This window comes from Choloepus didactylus, chromosome 2, assembly GCF_015220235.1.
Source record: "Choloepus didactylus isolate mChoDid1 chromosome 2, mChoDid1.pri, whole genome shotgun sequence".
NCBI classification, from domain to species: Eukaryota; Metazoa; Chordata; class Mammalia; order Pilosa; family Megalonychidae; genus Choloepus; species Choloepus didactylus.
In genome coordinates this window covers 144,362,047-144,384,340 of record NC_051308.1, presented here as the reverse complement: position 1 = coordinate 144,384,340, position 22,294 = coordinate 144,362,047, and the positions used below count along the sequence as shown (strand labels likewise).

At 34.6% G+C, this 22,294-nt stretch overlaps 1 protein-coding gene across 3 annotated transcripts in view; it reads right to left on the bottom strand.

Moving 5' to 3' along the window:
* Positions 1-22,294, bottom strand: part of DPYD (dihydropyrimidine dehydrogenase) — a 943,583-nt gene that overhangs the window by 515,733 nt on the left and 405,556 nt on the right. For all 3 annotated transcript variants that reach the window (XM_037826568.1, XM_037826567.1, XM_037826569.1), the window contains 2 exons: positions 6,574-6,681; positions 4,660-4,829 (listed from right to left, as the gene is read on the bottom strand). In XM_037826568.1, the coding sequence (XP_037682496.1) occupies positions 4,660-4,829; positions 6,574-6,681 (278 nt within the window). The remainder of the gene's footprint in view (positions 1-4,659; positions 4,830-6,573; positions 6,682-22,294) is intronic.

Below are 22,294 nucleotides of genomic sequence, written 5' to 3'. Positions count from 1 at the left end.
TTATAACTTCCTTTAATATTGCTTATAGGGCAGGTCTAGAGATGATGTACTCCCTCAGCTTTTGTTTATCTGAGAATGTCCTAATCTCTTCTTTATTTATTTGGTGGTTGTTTTATATAGCCAATTTTTTTGAATCATTATTATTACAATATACTTTGACAAAAATAGAATCTCATTTCATATCAATACAACAAGAACAACAACAAAAAAAAAACAGTTTCCTGGACAGTTACACCGCTAATGTTTTTTCAAAGGTTGCTATTTACAATTACAGTAGCCAAGAGGGAAGGTGGGATATGCCTGGGGGTTGAGGGACAGAAGGTAGCAAGACAGTGAGTGTTGACTGCACCAAGAGCAGGGAGGCGGGTCAGGAGCAAGAGAGAGGAGCTGGGAGGAGCAGCTGGGGAGGGGGGCCTGGGGAGGAATCAGGGGGGCAGGCCTTGAACAGACCTCATCCAGCCCCCACTCCCACCCTCCACAGACCATCCCAAGGTCCCCTCCTCTGGGTACATGTGCATGCAAGGAAGAGGGTACCCCCCCACTGAAACTTGCCCCTGAATGAAAGGGTTCTTAGGGTGCACCTGCTGCCCTTCAGGTCCTCAGGCCCTCTAGGGAAGAAGCCCAAGGGCAACTCTCACTGGGCCACCTCACTAGAGTTCCTCTCCCCAATTCTCCCTGCATGTTGTGGCCAGTTTACTGGTGTCAACTGAGGGATGGGGAGCTATTGCACTGTAAATCTTGGAGAAAAAAGCCAGGAAGGGAGGGATCTGATTTACTCTTTGCACCAACCCTTCTGCCCCTCCTCAGCTCTCTTCTCATGGAGTTATACAAAAATCAACTCAAAATAGATCAAAAACCTAAATATAAGAGCTACAACTATCAAACTTGTAGGGGAAAATGTAGGTGAGCATCTTCAGAACCTCGTGTTAGGCAATGGTTTCTTAGACTTGACACCAAAAGCATAAGCAACCAAAGGGAAAAAAAAAGATAAATGGGACCTCATCAAAATAAAAAAAAAAAAAAAGCCTTTGTTCCTCAAAGGAATTTATCATGAAAGCAAAATGACACCCTTCACAATGGAAGAAGATATTTGGAAACCACATATCCACTAAAAAATTAATATCTAGTATACATAAAGAAATTTTTTAACTGAACAGCAAAAAGACAAATGACCCCAATTTTTTAAAAAAATGAGCAAAAGACTTGAACAGAAATCTCTCCAAAGAAGAAATACAAATAGCCAGAAAGCACATGAACAGATGCTCCACATTATATTAGCCATCAGGGAAATAGAAATCAAAACCACAATGAAATACCATTTTGCATCCTTTAGAATGGCTTCTATTAATAAAAAACAAAAAATGGAAAACAACTAGGGTTGGAGAGGATGTGGAGAAATTGAACACTCATTCATTGCTGGTGGAAATGTAAAATGGTGCAGATGCTGTGGAAAACAGTTTGGCGGTTCCTCAGAAAGCTAAGAATTGAACTACCATATGACCTGACAATCCCACTGCTAGGTATATAATACCCAAAAAAATTGAAAGCAAAGGCTCAAACAGATATTTGCACACTGATGTTCTTAGCAGCATTATTCACAATTGCCAAAATGTGGAACAACCAAAGTATCCATCAACAGATGAATGGATGGATAAATGAAATGTGGTTATACATGCAATGGAAGGAGATTCAGTCGTAAAAAGAATGAAGTCTTGATACATGTGATAGCCTGGATGGACCTTGACGATATCATGTTGAGTTAAATAAGTCATATACAAAATGACAAATATTGTATGATCTTGCTGATTTGAAACAATCAGAAGAAACAAATTCATAGAGTCAGAATCTAGAATACAGGTTACCAGGGGATAAGGTGGGGATAGGGAATAGGAAGTTAAGGCTTAAAATGTACTGGGTTCCTATTTGGAATGATGGAAATGTTTTAGTAATGGATAGTGGTAATGGTAACACAGCATTGTGAATGCAACTAATAGCACTGTAATATAAATCTGAATGTGGTTAAAAAGGGAAATGCTATATTGTAAATATAGGAGCGGAATAAAAATTAAATAAAAATCCATTGAGTTACATTACACAATCAGTGAACTCTAAGTTAAAGCATTTACTTTAATTAATAGTTGATTTATAAAAATGTGCTAGTATCAATTGTAACAAATGTTCCACACCAATGCAAGGTGTTGGAGGGTGGGATTCCTGTGTTTTATGCACTATTGTTCTGTATACCTATAACTTCTCTAATAAAGGAAATAAAATTTAATTAATTAATTTATTAATTAAATTACTTATTTTCTTGTGAGTTAATAATGAAAAAACACCCAAACATTCGTTCTTCCTTTTTTGATTAAACCCTAGATCCACCTGAATTTTACTAGATTCTACTATGAGAATGTGGCTTGCTGTCTCCCAGATTCATCGCTTCTTCTCAACATGGTGTAACCAAGTTTCAGCCATTGAGATTGGGCCTTCTAACTGAGTTACATCTAGACTCTGATCCTTACCTTCCCAGAGTCCAGTCACATTGGCCAAAAACCTACTCTTTCAATTAGCCCCTGACTAGTCTCGCTGCTCTATCCCTACTCACCTATAGTCAATTCTCAACATGATACCCCTTTTAAAATTTAAGTCAGATCTCATTGCTTCTCTGTTCACAACACTCCAATGGTTTCCTCTTTTCACTTAGAATAAAAGTCAAAGGCCTTATAAGCACCTACAAGACCTTACCTGATATGCCACATACTGCCCTCTCTTAGTCTTTTCCAGTCACACTGCCTTTTTATCTATTCCTAGAAGAGTAAGATCCTTTCTCAATCAAGGGTGATGCATTTGTCTTAGCCTGGAATGTTTCTCTCTCAGATGCCCTCATTTTCTCAATTTCTTGAGCTCTATGCTGAAAAGTCATCTCGTCACAGAGACCTTCCCTGATCCTTCTTCTACAATATCATCATCTCACACACACACTTCTTATACTCCTTTATTAATGAATTTTTCTCCATAGCACTAATAAATTTGATATACTATTTATGTGACTATTTATTTATTTCTTTATTTAGCATCTTCCCTCACTAGGTACAAGTTCCATAAAGGCAGGAATTTCTGTCTGATTTGTTCACTGCTGTACCTAAATTGCCTAGAACAACACTGGTACATAACAGGTGCTCAATAAATACAGACTGATTAAATGAATGAATGAATAAATGAATCAATCAATCGATTCCTACCTCTAGGCTCTCAAGTAATTATCTGGATTCATTTTTGTGTGTGAGTTCTAAGATATAAAGAATAGACACCAAACATTTCTAGTCATTCTTGTTAATGGAAGGTGACTATAATACGAAGTATTGAAGTAAATTGATATTGCCACTCAGTATCAGCTTTCCCTTCCAATCCTTACTGAACAGTCTTCTGTAATGAAAACTTCTCTGACTTTGGAAATTGACAGACAAACCCCCTATGCTGTGCAGGATGATACAAAGATACAAACAATATAGATACTGTCCTCTTTTCTGAAAAAAACTATCCAAGGTAAGTCATTTAATTCCACTATAGCTGTTTCCTATCCATTTGTAGCATAAGGTGATTGCACTGATTGCACTAATAAGGCCACCTTCACCTTGGATTTTGGAAAAAAGACTGAGAGTAGATTGCATGGGAAAAAGCCCAGAGTATTAAGCTGACATTTTGAAAGCCAGCCATTATCCAGTGGTGACTCTGATTTTTTAGTAACATTAATCTGTAATGTGATTAATAGACATGTGAAATAATAAACATATGACAAATTACCTATTGACTACAGAGTTATAATTCCTGCCTAGAATAGAGACTCCAAATATGTCCAGGCATTCTAAAGCAAAATCAAATTCATAACATTGATTTGGATAAAGTGGGTAATTTATCTTTTCTAAAAATACATATGGTTTTTGTTTTCATAACTAATATCCATGGTAGGCCATTATCTTTCTCTAATAGCATTACAATTTGAGAAGTCCTCGGTACATGTAACCAGCTTATTCCTTACCCAAGAGTAGTCACTGTCACCTTTAAGGATGAAATTATTTTAAAGTTGATGTCATTTTTAGCAAGTCAAAATTATTAATCTGGAACAGTGCTTACGTTAGAGATCTTTTTAGAAAATAAATAACAATCTTTTCACTCTATTTCCTTCACAATAGCACAATGAATTGACTGTAAATATGACCAAGTATATGTCTTTGAGTGCAGATTTTAAAATGGTTTATGGAAAATCCTGAATGTTTCTAGTTATTGTTTTCCCCCAATATCCATGTATTTTGTGACAAGCACCTATTGTTCAAGATATGGAAGACTTACATTCAGATGTTACTAGTTAAATAGAATATATTTCAGAGAGATTAACATTGAGAACAAGAAGCACTTCCATGTTGACAAAGATAAGTTTCTCATACAAATCACGATTATAACTTTTTTACTTTCAATTCCTGGATTAGACAAAGCAATTAATTATAGCCCAGATTTTGTTTTTTGTTTTTTGTTTTTTTAATTTGCATTTGCCAATTTCAAAAAAAGTTCTAATGATTTAAACTAGGGGGCCACACATTAACAGTTTTGTCTCCTAAACTCTGTTGCATTACAACTCCATATTTTTGGATGGTTCCGTTTTACCTCCTCTGGGACAGCTCTTATATTAACAAAGCCTTTTCTGAAGACGATGAACACACGGCGGGCTCCGCAACGTAAAGCGGATGTTGCACAGTCAAAGGCAGTGTCTCCGGCTCCGAGTACAATCACGGCTCCCCGTATCGATGGCAATGGAGAGTGACAGGCGCACATTCCTGAATGATCAAAGGAAAACCCCATTTTCAAGTAGAGAAACCATTTCTGCATGACCGCTCAAAAGATACTTGTACTCAAAGCAGTGTAAAATTGCATCTTGCAGTTTTTGAGGATGGAGTGTCACTATCAAATTATTCTGCTTCATTGAAAGACAGTTTTATTCCCATTTTAAAAATATGCTCATATATGTAATTTCATACTGCCTTCTTTTTTCCTTCTAGAAGGATCGCTACAGCATATTTGTTCAGAGTATCGGTCATAACAAACTGGAGTCAATTAAAATTTTCTCTGTCAACATTGTGATATGTATTTTTACCTTTCCATCATTAAACTCGTTTGTCAAAAGAAAAAAACTGATCCTTTTAATCTGGGCTAATGAGGTGCAGTATTTCATTAAAATACTGTGTTTGCATATTATCTTATAATATTTCTAACATATAGCTCTAGTAAACTTTGAAAACTAACAATGAATAAGTGCTTTTTTTGTAGCTGAATACTTTCTGAGAAACTATTTTCTTGTAATAGCTAAAATAAAACTTTCTCCTTTTTTACTGGTTTTCCCTGGTTTTGTTTTTAAAATTGAGCAGTAAAAGAAATACGACTTTCTAAGTGTTTATTTCTCAACGGCACCTATTTGAAGATTTAATATTCTTTTGAAGATTCCATGTAAAATAGCAGAATGAAGGTATTCTCTATATATCAGATAATGCTGTATCATCATATAAAATAAAACTGCTGATAAGATAAATCACTGTAATTTCTGAAATGGCACCATGGATAACACAGATTTATAATCTCAATAAGTGCAATCATTTTGCTTAGAAAAATTTGAATTTGGGATTATACAATTGCCACCTTAATTCTCAAATGTATATTAGGTGCACTGTGACTTTTCTCAGCAAGGGCTACAGACACAAGAGTATCTAGTACTCCTGAGAGGAGGAAAGTGGAGTTGGTGGTCATCTTTAGCTTTAAACTTCTGCAGAATGAACTAGTATTGAAAGTTTCTTTGCTTTTTAAATTTGGGGGGTGGGGTGGGAAATGTAAGACATCTTTCCCATGTGTAATTAGATGTCTGAATATCTGAAGTTCAGACTTTCTTTAAAAATATGTGTTTAAAGGATTTAGATTATCTGGTTTTTGTGTGAAAAGGATTTAGATTATCTGGTTTTTGTGTGTTTTTGTCTTCATCAGTAAGAGAACGACTCTGGTCAAGCCACCATACAGTACAGGCTTAGCTTCAGGTTTCTCCTAGAGTGTATGAAGTGACATTACTCAGAGACTGTAAGTCAGAGTGTCTATCAAACTCTTTTTATTTAACTTCATAAAACGATAGTTCAAGAAGAGATCTTCTATATTCCTGCCTGTATGGACACAAATCATATAAGATATGTGATGACTCGTCTTATTTTAAAGAGTTCCCAAACTGAAGCTCTCACCATTTCTCTTAAGAAAACTTTCAATGTTTGTTGTTGGCTCTACTACTTAGAAGTAATCTTCTGTGATGCTGTTCAGAGCTGTATATAAAACAGTGAAAAAACCTTTGATGATGTTTAATTGGAAGAATGGAAAAATAGATGATTCTGGCAAACTGTCATATCAGGCTTTTTTAATTTACTTTGGTGTTATTCAAAGAATCAATTTGAGATCTATATCATATCCTACCAAGCTTGGATTTAAAATAAATTTATAATTCATAAAACAACATAGGCAACATTAATAACAGAAGACAATATTCTATACCTGCTTTACTGCCTTTGGCTACAAGTGGCAAAAAGTCTTTGGATGTGTAAAATCCCTGGTCCTGTGTCAGGCCTTGGAAGATATGGTCTTTATTTGGTTCTGGCAAACCTAAAGTAATAAAATGTATATAAAATATCATTAGCAAGAGGAGGGGTTTGTCCTACTGTATGTCAAAACAAAGTAGAGAGCTGCATTAAAATAATGTGTTTCCTACAGAAAGAAATAATCTAGAGGTAAGTCACAGAAAATAGTATACCACAATGTAACATACCTCAGAGTATATCTTTAATATATAACAAAGCACACATCACAAATCACACACACAACACACACATACATGCACAAAGACACACATCTATGTTTCTACACTCACATATACAGTTAAGAAGAGAATTAACTTTTTTCTTTCTTTGTATCAAAAAATGTGTCAGATGGATAAAAGTGCTAATATATAAAAACCATAATAACAAATATAGATGTAGATTTATCTAATTCCTGAATGTAGAAGCAATGTAACATGCTAAATATATCAAAACCATAATAAAAATATAGATGAATATTTATCTAATTCTTGAAAGTAGAAGATCATTCTAAGAAAAACAGCAATGGGGGAAAGAAACTCAAGGGAAAAAAAGGTTGCATTTTACCACAAAAATTCAATTCTTTTGCATCTTCAAGTATTATAAACAAATTAAAAGGTAAATAATTAATAAGGAAAATATTTTTAAATAAATGATCTATACACAAAAAAGAAGTTTCTAAAATATCAATAAAAATATTCTAGCAATAGAAAAACATTAGTAAAGGATAATGGGGAAAAAGAGAACAGAACAATATGAAGCAACTGAAACCAATATTTAAAAACTTCAGTGCCAGATTATAGTCAAAACATAGAATTAAATGAACTAGCAGGATACAAAGATGCATGTATAGTATGATTAAAATTTTGTGTAAAAGATCTATAAACTATATAATCTGAAGGGCAATTATTATTGGGCTGGACTTTTTGTTTCTTATTTCTTTATTTTCCAAAATTTCTACAACATACACACATCCCTACATAACTAAGAAAGACAAATTTTTGTAAATAAAAATAGCAGACAATTTTCTTTCAAAGTAAAAAAAAAAAATGGAACAAATTTTACAGTAATCACCTCATTAAAGGAAAGTGGAGACATAATTCATCTCAAAACCATAAACACAGGGGCAAATATACAGTTTAACTTTATTTACTGTCCAAAATCCACCCTACCAATGGGTTATTCTAAAGAGGTAGGAGTTTATTTTAGAGTTAATTGAAGGGGAATGTGTAGTTGCTGGTGGCCACACAGAGTATGAAGTGGAGCCAAAGCATGACTTCTGTCATGTGAGGTACGGTAGGCAGCATATTCAAGCTCAAATCTTATGGGTTGCCTGTGTAACTGGAAACAAACCAACTACTGTTGTCTCTTCAAATTAAATCGAACATTTCCTTACCTGTCCGGCACCTCTTCCATCCCTTCCCCCCACCAAAAAAAAAAAAAAAAAAAAAAAAAATTTACCCTTATCTCATATATTAATTTTAAGATGTTTTGCTTTAAAATTTATCTTAATTATTTAGTAAGGCAAAGGCAAGTCACTTGAGTTGCCTTTGCCTTGACTGGTCTATAAGTGATATGGGAGTATGACTGTCTGCTTATTTTCTGACATAGAGGAGTAGGGGAATATTCTTAGGTATACTGGAAACCATGACATAAATGTATAGTCATCTATGTAAATGTTTTAGAAAGTCTAGGGGTAAGGGTGGGATTGGAACTACAAAAGAAAAAAAAATAGTCAAATATGTACTTGAAGACTCTAATGTCAAAACAATTTCTCTTGAAAGCTATTAAAGGATGGCTGTATTTTAAAGACTTGACATTTGAGAAACCAACATATACATATGCTACATATCCAGATTTAAATAAAGACCCAAGTCTCCTCTACCGTATTACTATATTAAAGAAATGTCGCATATTGTATAGTGCCTCATTTTTGTGCTTTAAAAACAAGAAAAATAGCAAAATAACTTGAAAGGCTGTGCAATTTCAAGGTTATATGATAAGCAATAAGCCCATAAGGCAGATTGAAAACAAGGCCCACGGGACTTAAATAAAGGATACGAGTTCCACAGTTACAGGTTAGTAAGGTCTAAAAGCCTGCCTTTACTAACTCCTAATCTGGGCTATTTCACTGTTTGCCATGGTTAAGGCACACAGAGTACTTTGCATATGTAATTATTTTCTATAAACCAAAGGCCAAAATAACTATTATCTAAAGAAGTGCAAGTTACAATTACTAAACTATACCACCAGATCCAACAGAGATTACTGGTCCTCTCCAGCAAGGATTCTTTCATCAAAAAAATGCTTTGATAAAAAAATTAATTTTTATTTTTTCACTTGGATCAAGACACCTACAAGACCAGCTGAGTCTCCTGTGCTTTTACCACACTCTGCATTTATCACTATAATCAATTTAAGATTTACTAGGTCAGATTCTCCCTGTAAATGTTCAAGAGGGAATCAGTTAGATGTTCTGAACTACGAATGGTGGTTTAAGGAGAGGAAAAATGAGCCAATAACTGGACAGGATCACTTTGATTGGATTTTGCCTGCAGCCTACATAGATACACCCCAAGTCATGGACATGTTTAGAGTCAAGTCAAGAACGTGTTTAGTGTCAAATAATATACACGTTTAGAATCCCAAGGTCTGATTACATGGAGCCCTTCTACCCACATGAATGACAACAGGTCATCCCATCCCTTCTTCCCTAGAACAGTGCACCTGTAGCTCTCCTCCCAGACCCTCCGGTAGCCTGAACCAGGTGTTCCAAGGTACTCTGTTCTCTACCAACAATGACACTGTGGTGATTAGAAACAGGGACTCTGTCATAAGACAGACTTTTGTGTGAGTCATTATTGTCCCATATATCAGCTCTGTAATCTTGTGCAAGTTCCTTAATCTTTCTGGACTTTCAAAATACTACATTTCTAAAAGTAGGATAATAATTATACTTCTCTCATAAATGTGGTATTTAAGGGAGATTATATAAATATATAAATATATAAAAGTAAAATATTAAACCTTAGCAAATTTAAACAAAATGCTACAAAGAAAAATGAGGCAACCTTAACTAAAATATTAAAGATAATGAAAATACAAATACCTGTCTATCAAAGGAAGATTTCTTTGAGGTTAGGTAGCATATTATAAATAGGGTATGTATCTATACCAGGATGATTTAAAAATGACACTGAAATGACTTTTTAATTCAACTTTCAGTGGGAAGAAGGGAGTTTATAAATAAAGAGGAACTGACAAAGATTTGACAAAAACAGCTCTGTGTAGTACAAGATTAGCGTTTATCTTTCAAAAAGGACAGACACTTTCTTGTTCCCCTAGAATATTTACTGAACTTTGTAGTGTTTCAGCATCTATATTTCTAAAGGCACACCTCCTTAAGGACTATTGAAAATGGTAATTTTCAAGTTTTCTGAAAATAAAATAAATACAATTGTTTTCATTACAGAAAATTAGATTAAAACTTATTACTTATTGTATTGCACTGTTCTAAATGTATATATATACAATTTAATTCTCACAGCAGCAATGCCATGAGACGTTATGCTATAATTGTCCCCATTTTAAGGAAACAGGAGTATAGAAATTAAGTAACTGCTGAAGTCTCTACAGAATGAGTAAGTGGCAGTGCCAATTTCTAACCTGGACAGTGTGATTCAAGAATCTTTTTTTAACCTCAACATGTTGCTTTTTTTATGTATTATGCTATAATGATGCCCTGTTATAATGTGATGCTACATAATAAGTGATATTTAGATTAATCATTCAATGTACATGTCCTGGGTTTCACTGTAGGGCTATATATATATATATACCACAATATTTGTCTGCACCGAGGCCCAATCTATTTGTATAGAAAACAGTGACTCATATAACCTCGGTGGCTGTTTCTCTAGGCTGCATCTTTGTTTTCAGATAATTTTCTTTAGTACAACTACTTCCTGAAATGTTTTTCTTCTTAAGTGCCTTCCCTTTGGGTATCTGCTGGTTATTTTTCAATACTTGATGTTCTTTGAAACATGTATTCCTGCTTTGTTTCCAAAACACCTCCCTTAGGAATGACTATAAAATCAATAGTTTAAAATATCTATATTACACTCTTTCCTTGTGATCATACTAAGTTTTGCAGAACCGCAATTAACATTAACAAGCTATGCGATATTCTGCTACGTTATGTAGTAATAGAGGAAAAATGTTTTTTTCTTTTTATACAATTTTATTGCTATATAGTACATACCTTACAATCATCCAAAGTGTAAAATCAATTGTTCACAGTATCGTCAAATAGTTGTGCATTCATCACATTTTTTTAACATTTTCATTACTCCAAAAAATAAAAATAAGAATAAAAATAAAAGTAAAAAGGAAGACCCAAAACATCTCATACTCCTTTCCCCCCACCCTATTATTCATTTATTTTTTGTCCCCTTTTTTTCTACTCATCTGTTCACACACTGAATAAAGGGAGTGTGAGCCACAAGATTTTTATAATCACACAGTCACACCGTGTAAGCTATATAATTATACAATCATCTTCAAGAATCAAGGATACTGGATTGCACATCAACAGTTTCAGGTATTCCCTTCAGCTACTCTAATACCCTGAAAACTAAAAAAGGATATCCATGTAACACAAAAGAATAACCTCCAGAATGACCTCTTGACTCCATTTGAAACCTCTCAGCCACTGAAATTGTATTTTGTTTCACCTCTCTTTCCACTTTTGGTCAGGAAGACTTTCTCAATCCCATGATGCCAGGTCCAGGCTCATCCCTTAGAGTCATGTCCCACGTTGCCAGGGAAATTTACATCCCTGGGGGTCATTTCCCATGTGGGGGTGGGGGTGATGGCAGTGAGTTTACCTGCCGAGTGGGCTTAGAGAGAGATGAGCCACATCTAAGCAATAAAAGAGGTTCTCTCAGGGTGACTCTTAGGCACAATTATAAGCAGGCTTAGCCTCTCCTTTGCAGTAACAAGCTTCAGAAGGGCAAACCTCAAGATCGAAGGCTTGGCCTACTACAATGGTATTCCCCAATGCCTGCAAGAATATCAAGAATTTCCCAGGTGAAGAAGTTTAATTTTTCCTCATTTTTCCACAGTCTCTCAAGGAGGCTTTGCAAATACTTTTTATTCTCTGCCCAAATTACTCTGAGATGTATTGGGGTGTCACACTAACCTGTACAAACCAAGCAGATCTCAACTCCTATTCAAGTTTCCATGTAATTATGGTGCTTGAATAAACTGACCATAAAATTTAAATTATATAGCATGCTACAGAAAATACAGATTTTGCACTAAATAAACATCTCTTCCTTCAGTCTCACACAGAAGTTGAGATTTTAGAACACAGCCAATATTATCCTTTTCCCTTCAGTCTGATTTCTTTTTTAGTTTCTTTAACACTTGTTATATGGTGTAATAGTGACATTCATAGCTGCCTAACTCTGGCTCTGAGTGTCAGGTGTCACACAGATACCCAAAGTTCCAGGGACAAACAGGTTATACAAAAACAGTTCAGCATCTCAGAATTTAGAGATAATCATTACAACTCATGAATAGATATGACTGCTGTAAGAGCTTACAATCTAGGAACCTTTGTCATAAGCTTTCCCCCTGATAACCTATACTCTCAGATTCAGTTCTCAGAGTTTGCACATTACAATTAGCCCATATTAGTGAGGCATTATAATATTTGTCTTTTTGATTCTGGTTTATTTTACTCAACATACTGTCCTTAACTTAAGTTCATTCACCTATGTGTATACCTCACAACTTCATTTCTTCTTGCCACTGTTTAGTATTCCATTGCATGTATACACCACAGTTTACCATTTCATTGATCAGTCGATATACCCTTAGGGCAACTCCATCCATTGAGAATCATGAATACACCTGCCATAAATACCATGTGTGTCCACTCATGTCCCTGTTCTCAGTTCTTCCAAATATATACCCAATAATGGGATTGCCAGACCACATGGCAACCCCACAGTTAGCTTCCTGTAGAACCACCACACTGCTCTCCAGCTGGGCTGTGCCATTCTACTTCCCTACCAAGAGGGAATAGATACATCCCTATCTTCACATTTTCTCCAGCACTTGTATTCCTCTGTTTATTTTTTAAAAAGTTTTATTCACATACAATCCATCCTAAATAAACAATCAATAATTCTTCATATAATCACACATTTATGCATTCACCACCACAATCTATATGAGGACATTTCCATTTCTTCTGCAAAGAAAGAGGAAAACAAGAAAACAAAATGAAGAATAAAAATATAAAAGATAGAATAATAAAATAAAATAAAATACAATGAAAAGGTCAGACAACACTATCACCAAGAATTCCGTATCACTCCCTTATATCCCCCTGTTATAGATATTTAGTTTTGGTATATTGCCTTTGCTACAGTTAATGGGGGCATCTTTCAATGTTACCATTAACTATGGACTAGTTTGCATAAATTGTATTTTTCCTCTATACCATTCAATTTTTCAACACATTGCAATGTTGACATTCGTTTGTTCTCCTTCATTTAAAAACATTCTTCTCTTTGTTCATTTAATCACCTTCATAGTCCACTCTAGCTTTCACTAAGTTATACAATCAGTTTTTATCTCCTATCTTTCCTTTGGGTGTCATACATGCCCCTAGCCTTCCTCTTGCAACTGTACTCACACTCATCTTTGTTTGGAGTACTTATAATATTGTGCTACCATCATGCACTATTATGCTATCCATTCCATTTCTGGATCTATACAGCCAATCCTGTTGAACCTTCTGTACTCCTTCAGCACAAATGCCTGATCTCTAGTGTCTTTAAATCTCCTGATGACCTGTGATCACAACTCTCAGATTTCACTCATCAATAATAATTCACACTAGTGAGACCATGCAGTACCTGTCCTTTTGTTTCTGGCTAATTTCAATCAACATAATGTCCACTGTCTACCATTTTGTCTTTTGGATTTTACAGGTCATACCTTATTTTATTTTTATTTTCCCCCACACTCTCTTTTTACCCTTACCGATATTCTTCATTTCTACACTCTTTTCCAAACCTCGCTCGTGTTTTCCTATCTGCCTGTAGTGCTCCCTTTAATATTTATTATAGAGCAAGTATCTTGTTCACAAACTCTCTCAGTATCTGTTTGTTTGAAAATATTTTAAATTTTCCCTCATTTTTAAAGGACAGTTTTGCTTGATATCGAATTCATGGTTAGCAGTTTTTCTCTTTCAGTATCTTAAATATATCATACCACTGCCTTCTCACCTCTGTGGTTTCTACTGAGAAATCCACACATAGTCTTATGGAGCTTCCTTTGTATGCGATGGATTGCTTTTCTCTTGCTGCTTTCAGAATTCCCCCTTTGTCTTTGACATTTAATAATTTAATTATTGTGTCTTGGAGCTGGTCTACTTGGATCTATTCTATTTGGGGTACACTGTGCTTCCGGAATCTTGAATTTTATATCTTTCATAAGAGATGGGAAATTTTCAGTGATTATTTCATCCATTATTCTTTCTGCCCTTTTGTCTTCCCTTCTCCTTCTGGGGCACCCATGCCATGCATTTTCGTGCACTTCATGTTGTTTTTTCAGTTCCCTGAGACCCTGCTCATATTTTTCCATTCTTTTCTCTATCTGTTCTTTTGTGTGTAGGATTTCATATTTCCTGTCCTCTAGATCATAAATACTTTCTTCTGCCTCTTCAAATATGCAGTTGTATGTCTTCATTATGTTTTTCATCTCCTATTGTGCCTTTCATTCCCATACGTTCTGCCAATTGTTTTTCCAAACTTTTGAGTTTTTCCTTATGTTCACCCAATGTCTTCTTTCTATCCTTCAGCTCTTTTGCCATATCTTACCTCAATTCATTGGTTTGATTTTTGAAACTGATTTATCATATTTATTTGAAGATCTTTAATTAGTTGTTTCAACTCTGTATCTCATTTGTAGTGTAAGTTTGTTCTTTCGACTGGGCCATATCTTTGTTTTTCCTCGTGTGCTTCATAATTTTTTGTTGTCTAGGCATCTGGTTTCCTTGATTACCCCAATAAGATTTTCTGAGACCAGGCAGGCCTAGGTCTCAGGAAGAGGCTGTAGTCAGTATTAGGTTTCCCTGAGAGTGAGACCCAGCAGGTTGTTAGACTTTACTGTGAGGCCTCTAGACTCTGCGCTTTTCTTATCCTGCCAAGCAGGTGGTCCTTGTCAGTCTGCAACTCCCCACCAGCTTAAAGTGTTGTGCCTTTAATTCTCAGTGTACCCTGTCCCAGCCAGGGGCCAAGGGACAGCCTCCACTTGAGCTGGGTCCTGCTTCCCTCCACTTTTCTTAGGGAAAATAATCCTTTAGGGAATTATCTCCTACTTGAGTTTTTCCTTTCAATCTCTGACTGTCTTAACTGCACCCTTGCCTGGATCAGTGCTGACAACTGAAAATGCCAGAGATTAGTTATAATGAGTTACTTAGAATGAGAGGAAAAAAAGGAAAAAAGAAAGAAGTCCTCTTTTCAGAGCCAGCCCCCAGTCCTCCAGCTCACCAGGCAAGAACTGGAGTTGATATCCATTTCCATGTGCCCCTTTTGTTGGGACACACCATTTTCCAGCATTCTGAGCTCAGCCGACTCCAAAAGTCTCTGTTTTTATTTATTTATGTATGTTTTTTTTCTGTCAGCACCACCACCACTCTGCCGGGAGAAGCCTCCGGGGCTCCTTTCCTACTTATTCTGTCTATATCTGTGCTTGTAGCTTGTATTCAGTAGTCCAAATTTGTTAACTAAAACTGCAATTGGAGCTTGGTTGAGCTACAATCCCATGCTTCCAACAGGGACTGCTTCTTTTTCCCACATGTTCCAAACCAGCTTGCTGTGCCAGTGGGAGAGGGGTGCCACCTCTGCAGTTTGGGGAGCTTTACTTACAATTCTATGCTGCGATCTCACCCATTCCACCCATTCCACCCATTCCAGACTGGCGAAAAATGTTGTCTGGTCACAGAAGTCCCTCTAACATTTGTTCCAGATTATTTAGTAGTTGTTCCTGGCTACTGGCTAGTTGTTCTAGGGAACTAACTAAATTTCATACCTCCTTATTCTACCATCTTGCCCTGCCTCAAGAATATGCTTTTAAGGCTCAGTCACCATAGCTATGGTAAGAAGTGTTTAAGAATTACTTAAATTCTATAATAACTGTCACTGTTACCTTAATGGATCACTTATTCAGTATTAATTGAATTGGACAAGCATTCACGGGATGCCTCTTGTTCTTGAAGGAATCCACTTGAATGACAGTTAAGTCATCATGGGAAAGACATGGATGGATCTGTCATTAGATATAGCAACGGAAAGTCTACAGAAATGGAGAGGACAACACAGACATCTGTGGAACTACCTCAGGTTCCTGGCAACAAGGTGTGGTTTACAGAAATGGGCGATGCTCCAGTACATTGAACCGTGCTAATAAACGCATATGTTTATTTCACTAGGAAGATTTTAGTAGACAGCTTCCATTCACAAACTCTGATTTGGGAATGGTCCTACATTAGGAAGAGGATTAAAATGTCAAACATGGCAGATCAAACATGGATTTGTTAAACAAACTCCCAACCAGGGGCACCAAGTTACATTATTTTTGTCTTTGTCTTTATAAAAGAAAAGTCTGGGAGACAATTTTTCTTTTTTGTTTGCTAAATATTTTAAAAATAAATTAAGGCCAATGGAATGATTTCTATATTTGTAAACAGAATACATTGGATAAGAGTAATGCTTTTGAAGTCAGGCTTTCTGAATTAAAATTCTAGTTCTAGAATTTACAAGTTCTATGACTTTGGGCAAATAAATTTTACTTTTTGGACACCAATGGGCTCATCATAGGATTTTGGGGAGAATAAAATGAGCATGTAAAGCTCTTTGCAAAGAGAGTAAATAAATGTTTCCTTTTTTTTGCATCCTCTCCCTAAAAGACTTTGTTTGATTTAGTGAAATGATATATTAGGTTAGATATAAATTAAATATCCATCTAATCCATGATATACATAATTAATGTTATTACACAGGTTTGTGGTCAATGCTGGTCAGATGTCTATCACAGGACATGAAACTTAACATCTTTGGCTAGAATACAAGGCTGTGTCCAAACAAGAGTATTCTTCGGACCCTACTCATTCCACAAACTGCAATGGATTCAAACCACATATGCTTCAAGATGAGGAATGTAGCAAGATTAAGACCCTCTAATATTTGAAGTGTCATTCAAATTGGAGCAGTAAGAATAATACCCTGTCTCAGAGAGCACTGACCTAGGAGTCTGGAAAACTGGATTTTAATCTCATTATTTCCTCTTCCTAGCTGAACTTGAATAAAACTGCTTAACACTGAAGGCCTCAAATTCCTTGACTTTAAAATGAAAATAGTCTGCCTGTTGTACAGTACTGTTTTGAAAATTAGATAGAAAAGTGTATATAAAAGACTCTAGTAAATCTATAATTATATTTAGAAGTAAGTCTTTATTAGTATCTTGAGTAAAATGCAAAAACTATGGATAATAAAAACTCATGTGATAGATTTATAGTAAACACTTTCAAATACTGAAGATATTGCAAGAAGTCATCAGAAGTCATTGAAATCGCTATATACATCTATGTATATAAACATAAATCTATGCATGTGTATGCATGTGTATATGTATTAGAAAAGACAAAATATTCCTATATTAAGGCCAAGTAGTTGAAATTACAATACAGAAGAAAAATCTACCTTTCAAGGGCCTAAGTATTCCACAACTCCACAATGGGTTATTAAATTTTTCACCTGTCATTTAAAATCACTTATATGACTCAAAGGATTTATATCTTGCTTCCAAGGGATAATAGTGCCATATGGGTTATCATTCTGGGATCTATATATTGATTAGAAAGAGAACAAATCAATGATGGTCTATTGCAATTTTTTCCCAATAAAAACTCCCCATCTTTTCCCCCAGTCCCCACTGTAAATATATTTAGTCTGAGTGTTCAGACTAAATTCAGAAAGAATGGAGTGATTCATTATAATACATATGAAATTAGATCACCATGCATCACTGTAGTATTCATTTCATTGATTTTCAAATCCCCATTAACAATCTGTTTCATATAACTGCTCTCTGTCTCAATATGACCAGACACATTAATTATGTGCATAACACAACTGGTTGGAGCATAAGATGGAGACTTCTAAAAAATTTTATGAATGGAGTCACTATCTCAAATCACACTCTTTCCCATTGCACAAGTTATTTTTCTATACAGAAACATAAAGATGAAGGCCTGAATAAAGTGGAATACTGAGCATATTTTTACTACTTTGAAAATCTGATGGAAGCAAAATTGAGGCCTGATTTTTATAATTATATAACTTGTATATAATTATATAAATTATATATAGCTAATTATATATAATTAATATAATTATTATATATGTTATAATCATAAATGCATACTTTAAAAAGCACTGGAGAAGAGAATAAAACAATCAAAGATTACAATCCCTACATATTTAAAGCTATGAATATATTTCAGCTAGCTTTTATGATTTTATGTAGAAAATAAGAACGTGTGCTTATATTGTGCACACATCCTCTTACACCAATGAGATCAGTTCATATAACTCATATTAGGATTGACTACCAGACTCTATCTAAAAGAATGTACAATTCAGGTGAGAAACAATATAAACATAATAATGGCAATGTATTAACAAGTACAAACATATGCAATAAATTGAATCTGAGTGTTTAAAACTCCTCTAGAGGTTTGTTTGTTTGTTTGTTTTAAATTTTTGTCTGTAATATAATATTTATCAGTTTCCTATGAGACAATGAGAATACAGTGAACAACCACATTTGGTCTCATAATTTTTACTTTATACAATTGTAAGAAATAGAGAGATGTTATCTTGACTAATAAAACAATGCTCAAGAAGTCAAAGATGGATAAATATCCTAGAATGTATTTTATTTTTCTGATGAATAATTTCTATGCTCAGAATCCACCACATCTTTTGTTCTTTCCATATAAAGGGGCATATGAAACATAAAACAAAAAATCTTTGGAAAAAATATGAGTACTTTTAAATACTTTTCTAATATTCCAATTTTCTAGCAGAAGTTATGTTAATTAAATTTTAATTTTAATACAAACATAAAGTCTGCTTTAAAATAACTTTTCTAGAAAAGATACATTAATTAAGTTTTCATAATTCTGTCACAAAATTCTAACTAACCCTTTGATTTTTGGCCTTATTTATTAAAGGGTATTTTGTCTCAAGCCTTTCTCTTCTCCTCTTCTTCATTTTTTTCTCCTCTTTCCTCCCTTTCTTTTTCTTTTCATAGCTTTTGCTATGAAACAATTTCCTTATATTTTAATCCCCATTATAGTAGGGTAAGCAAAAAGCTCAAATAATATGCCTAAAGCAGAGTCCTTTTCTTAATGATCAGAGTTCTAAGATGGTGTTAAGAAATTACTATTTAGGACAGTGTAAGTTTACTATATCCCAAAGTAAAGAAATCATTAATAATAAATACTAAAAAGAAACAGTTATATTACAAAATAAATCTACCAGGCTTACAAAGAAAACAAATTTGCAACAGCCACCTGCTGTGGAGATGAGGCAGTAATCTCAACAGCAGGAAATAAAAGGGAAGAGAGGAGAAAAATACAAAAGCACAGACATTAAAAAAGTAATTAAAACACTTATCTCCATCGACATACATAAGGAAATAAGGAAAAAAAAAAAACCTCAACCAACCACCTAAAAACATACTCTATTGAACTGCACAGCAGGAAGCAACATTAAAGCTGCCACTATAAACACACATTCTGTAGAAGGGAGAAAGCCCCTTAAAAAATGTAATCTCCAAAGTATTACTAATGTGTTAATCACTAGTAAATGTACCGCACATTCATTGTAGTGTATTAGTTACTTTCTCTAAGGTGTTTTTATTGCACTTCTACATTTTTTATTCAAGTATATTATTAAATACAGACATTAGTAACCTTTTTATTTGTAATTGTTCTAGTCAGTTTTACAACCGTAAGTATTCTGTATATCAAAACTATACGTAATAATTTTTAACTTAATGTACATATAGACAATGTATTTATACTGTTTCCTTCCTTCAAATCCAAACTAATCTTTGCCACTGGAAAAAAAAATGAGGTGAAATTCAATAAGTCATTGACTGAAACTGAAATGAAAGCTAAGAAACATTCTGAATTGACCAATTATGCTCTAGACTTGAAAGCTCTGCAAAGTGAAACAATATAAGCTGGGAAGTGGGTGGTAGCAGGTTTTAAAATGAAAGCAACCAATGCACCAGATGCTCATGGTGATTCTCTCAGCTGAAGGAACTTTTTTCTACATCCATGTGACTCTTCCAAGGCATGTCTGTGAAAGAATAGAGAGCTACTTGGTTCTGAATCAGAAGTCCTGACTGTTTCTTATAAGCTCTAAATCCTAGCCCAAGTCATTCAATTTAAGCCTCAGTTTCCTCATCTTTAGCATGAGAACACTTAAAAAACTATTTCCTTGTAGAGCCGTTATGTGGATATAAAAACAAATAAAACAAAATGAAGTTACTAGGGCTAAGAGATTTTAAATGGAGCCAGGAGGATATTCGTAAGCAAATATCAGTCAGATATCACAGACTACCAAAGTACGCAAAGCCTCAGGCAAGGATGTTCTTGAGAACCCTAAGGCATAGAGAGGCCATAAACAAACCATAAGATAAAGATCTCAGTAAACTATCTAACCTGAAGGACAATTGGAGTACCCCAAATATCTACCATGTGGTTGGAAGTTGCTACCTGAATCTGTCTTCACTGAATTGTAATTCTAAAACCCCAAATAAACGCCTTTGTTGCCTTGCATCTTAGTTTATTTCTTGGTTGACATAGACAAGTAAGCAAAATAGAGCTCTCCACTATTAAAATGACTTAATTTTATAAATAGAAAATGTAATTGACAAGCATAGATACTGATCATGCTACCATAAAATACTTTAACCTTATAATGATATTCACAACTCAGTGTCATTTCATTTTAATGATGCATTTTCCTAATATACTTCAAATTATAATTTTTTATGTACATCTGTTTTGTCTTACTCTAAATCATTATGCAATTTCAAAAAGTTTTCAAGAAAATATTTCTCTAGATTTTTGAAAGCAGTGTGTATGATATAAGAAAAATATATTATTTCCAGACTTAAATATGATTGAATGCATTTGGCATTACTAAGGTATTGCTGAGTAAGAGACCTGGAATTTAAGAATTCTTTTAGGAATTCAGAAAATTCCACAAGGCAATCATTTTCCAAAAGACATACTTACCAGATAGACATGGTCTACAATTTCAGAAATCAAGGTCGTTTGACCTCCATGAGTCTCAGTTTTTTCAACCACAAAACAGGTAGATTATCTAGAACCAAAGTTCTGAACCATGACTGGGTTTTTCAGGGAATCCAGGACTACCAAGAAAGTGTACTTTTATTTATGTATGCATTTTGTTATCCATGTGTGCAGCTGGTCTAACTTTTTATTACATCTCTAAGGAGCCTGCTACTCAAAAATGGTTAAACAATCACATCAAACAACTCTAAGATTAAATTAATTACACAGTACTGTATATCCAAATGCCATTCAATGTGGACAGAGTATAGGCATAAATGCTAAAATGAAATGTAGTTATCCCCAGTTGACAATCACAATACACCGTGAATGATTATCAGTTTATATAAGAATTTGTAAGTATATTAGGTCTGGTGTAGCAGGGAAAGCAAAGATATTTGATATCAGACATAACTATGTTCACATCACTACCCTAATACACATTTTTTTTAATCATCATTTTATTGAGATATATTCACATACCACGCAGTCATACAAAACAAATCGTACTTTCGATTGTTTACAGTACCATTACATAGTTGTACATTCATCACCTAAATCAATCCCTGACACCTTCATTAGCACACACACAAAAATAACAAGAATAATAATTAGAGTGAAAAAGAGCAATTGAAGTAAAAAAGAACACTGGGTACCTTTGTCTGTTTGTTTCCTTCCCCTATTTTTCTACTCATCCATCCATAAACTAGACAAAGGGGAGTGTGGTCCTTATGGCTTTCCCAATCCCATTGTCACCCCTCATAAGCTACATTTTTATACAACTGTCTTCAAGATTCATGGGTTCTGGGTTGTAGTTTGATAGTTTCAGGTATCCACCACCAGCTACCCCAATTCTTTAGAACCTAAAAAGGGTTGTCTAAAGTGTGCGTAAGAGTGCCCTCCAGAGTGACCTCTCGGCTCGTTTTGGAATCTCTCTGCCACTGAAGCTTATTTCATTTCCTTTCACATTTGCTGGGTAACCTGCATAATCAGAGTTACTTAAATTAGAAGTCTCAATTTCCTTATCTACAAAACCTGTTTTACAGGTAGAGTAATTGAGATAGCATATATCAATAATACTATAATTGCTTAGCACAGTGTCTGGCATATGGCAAATGCTAATAAATGAATTGCCTTTTATGTCCTTTAAATGTTTAAAAACCTGTTATTGGCATACACATGTGTTTGTTGG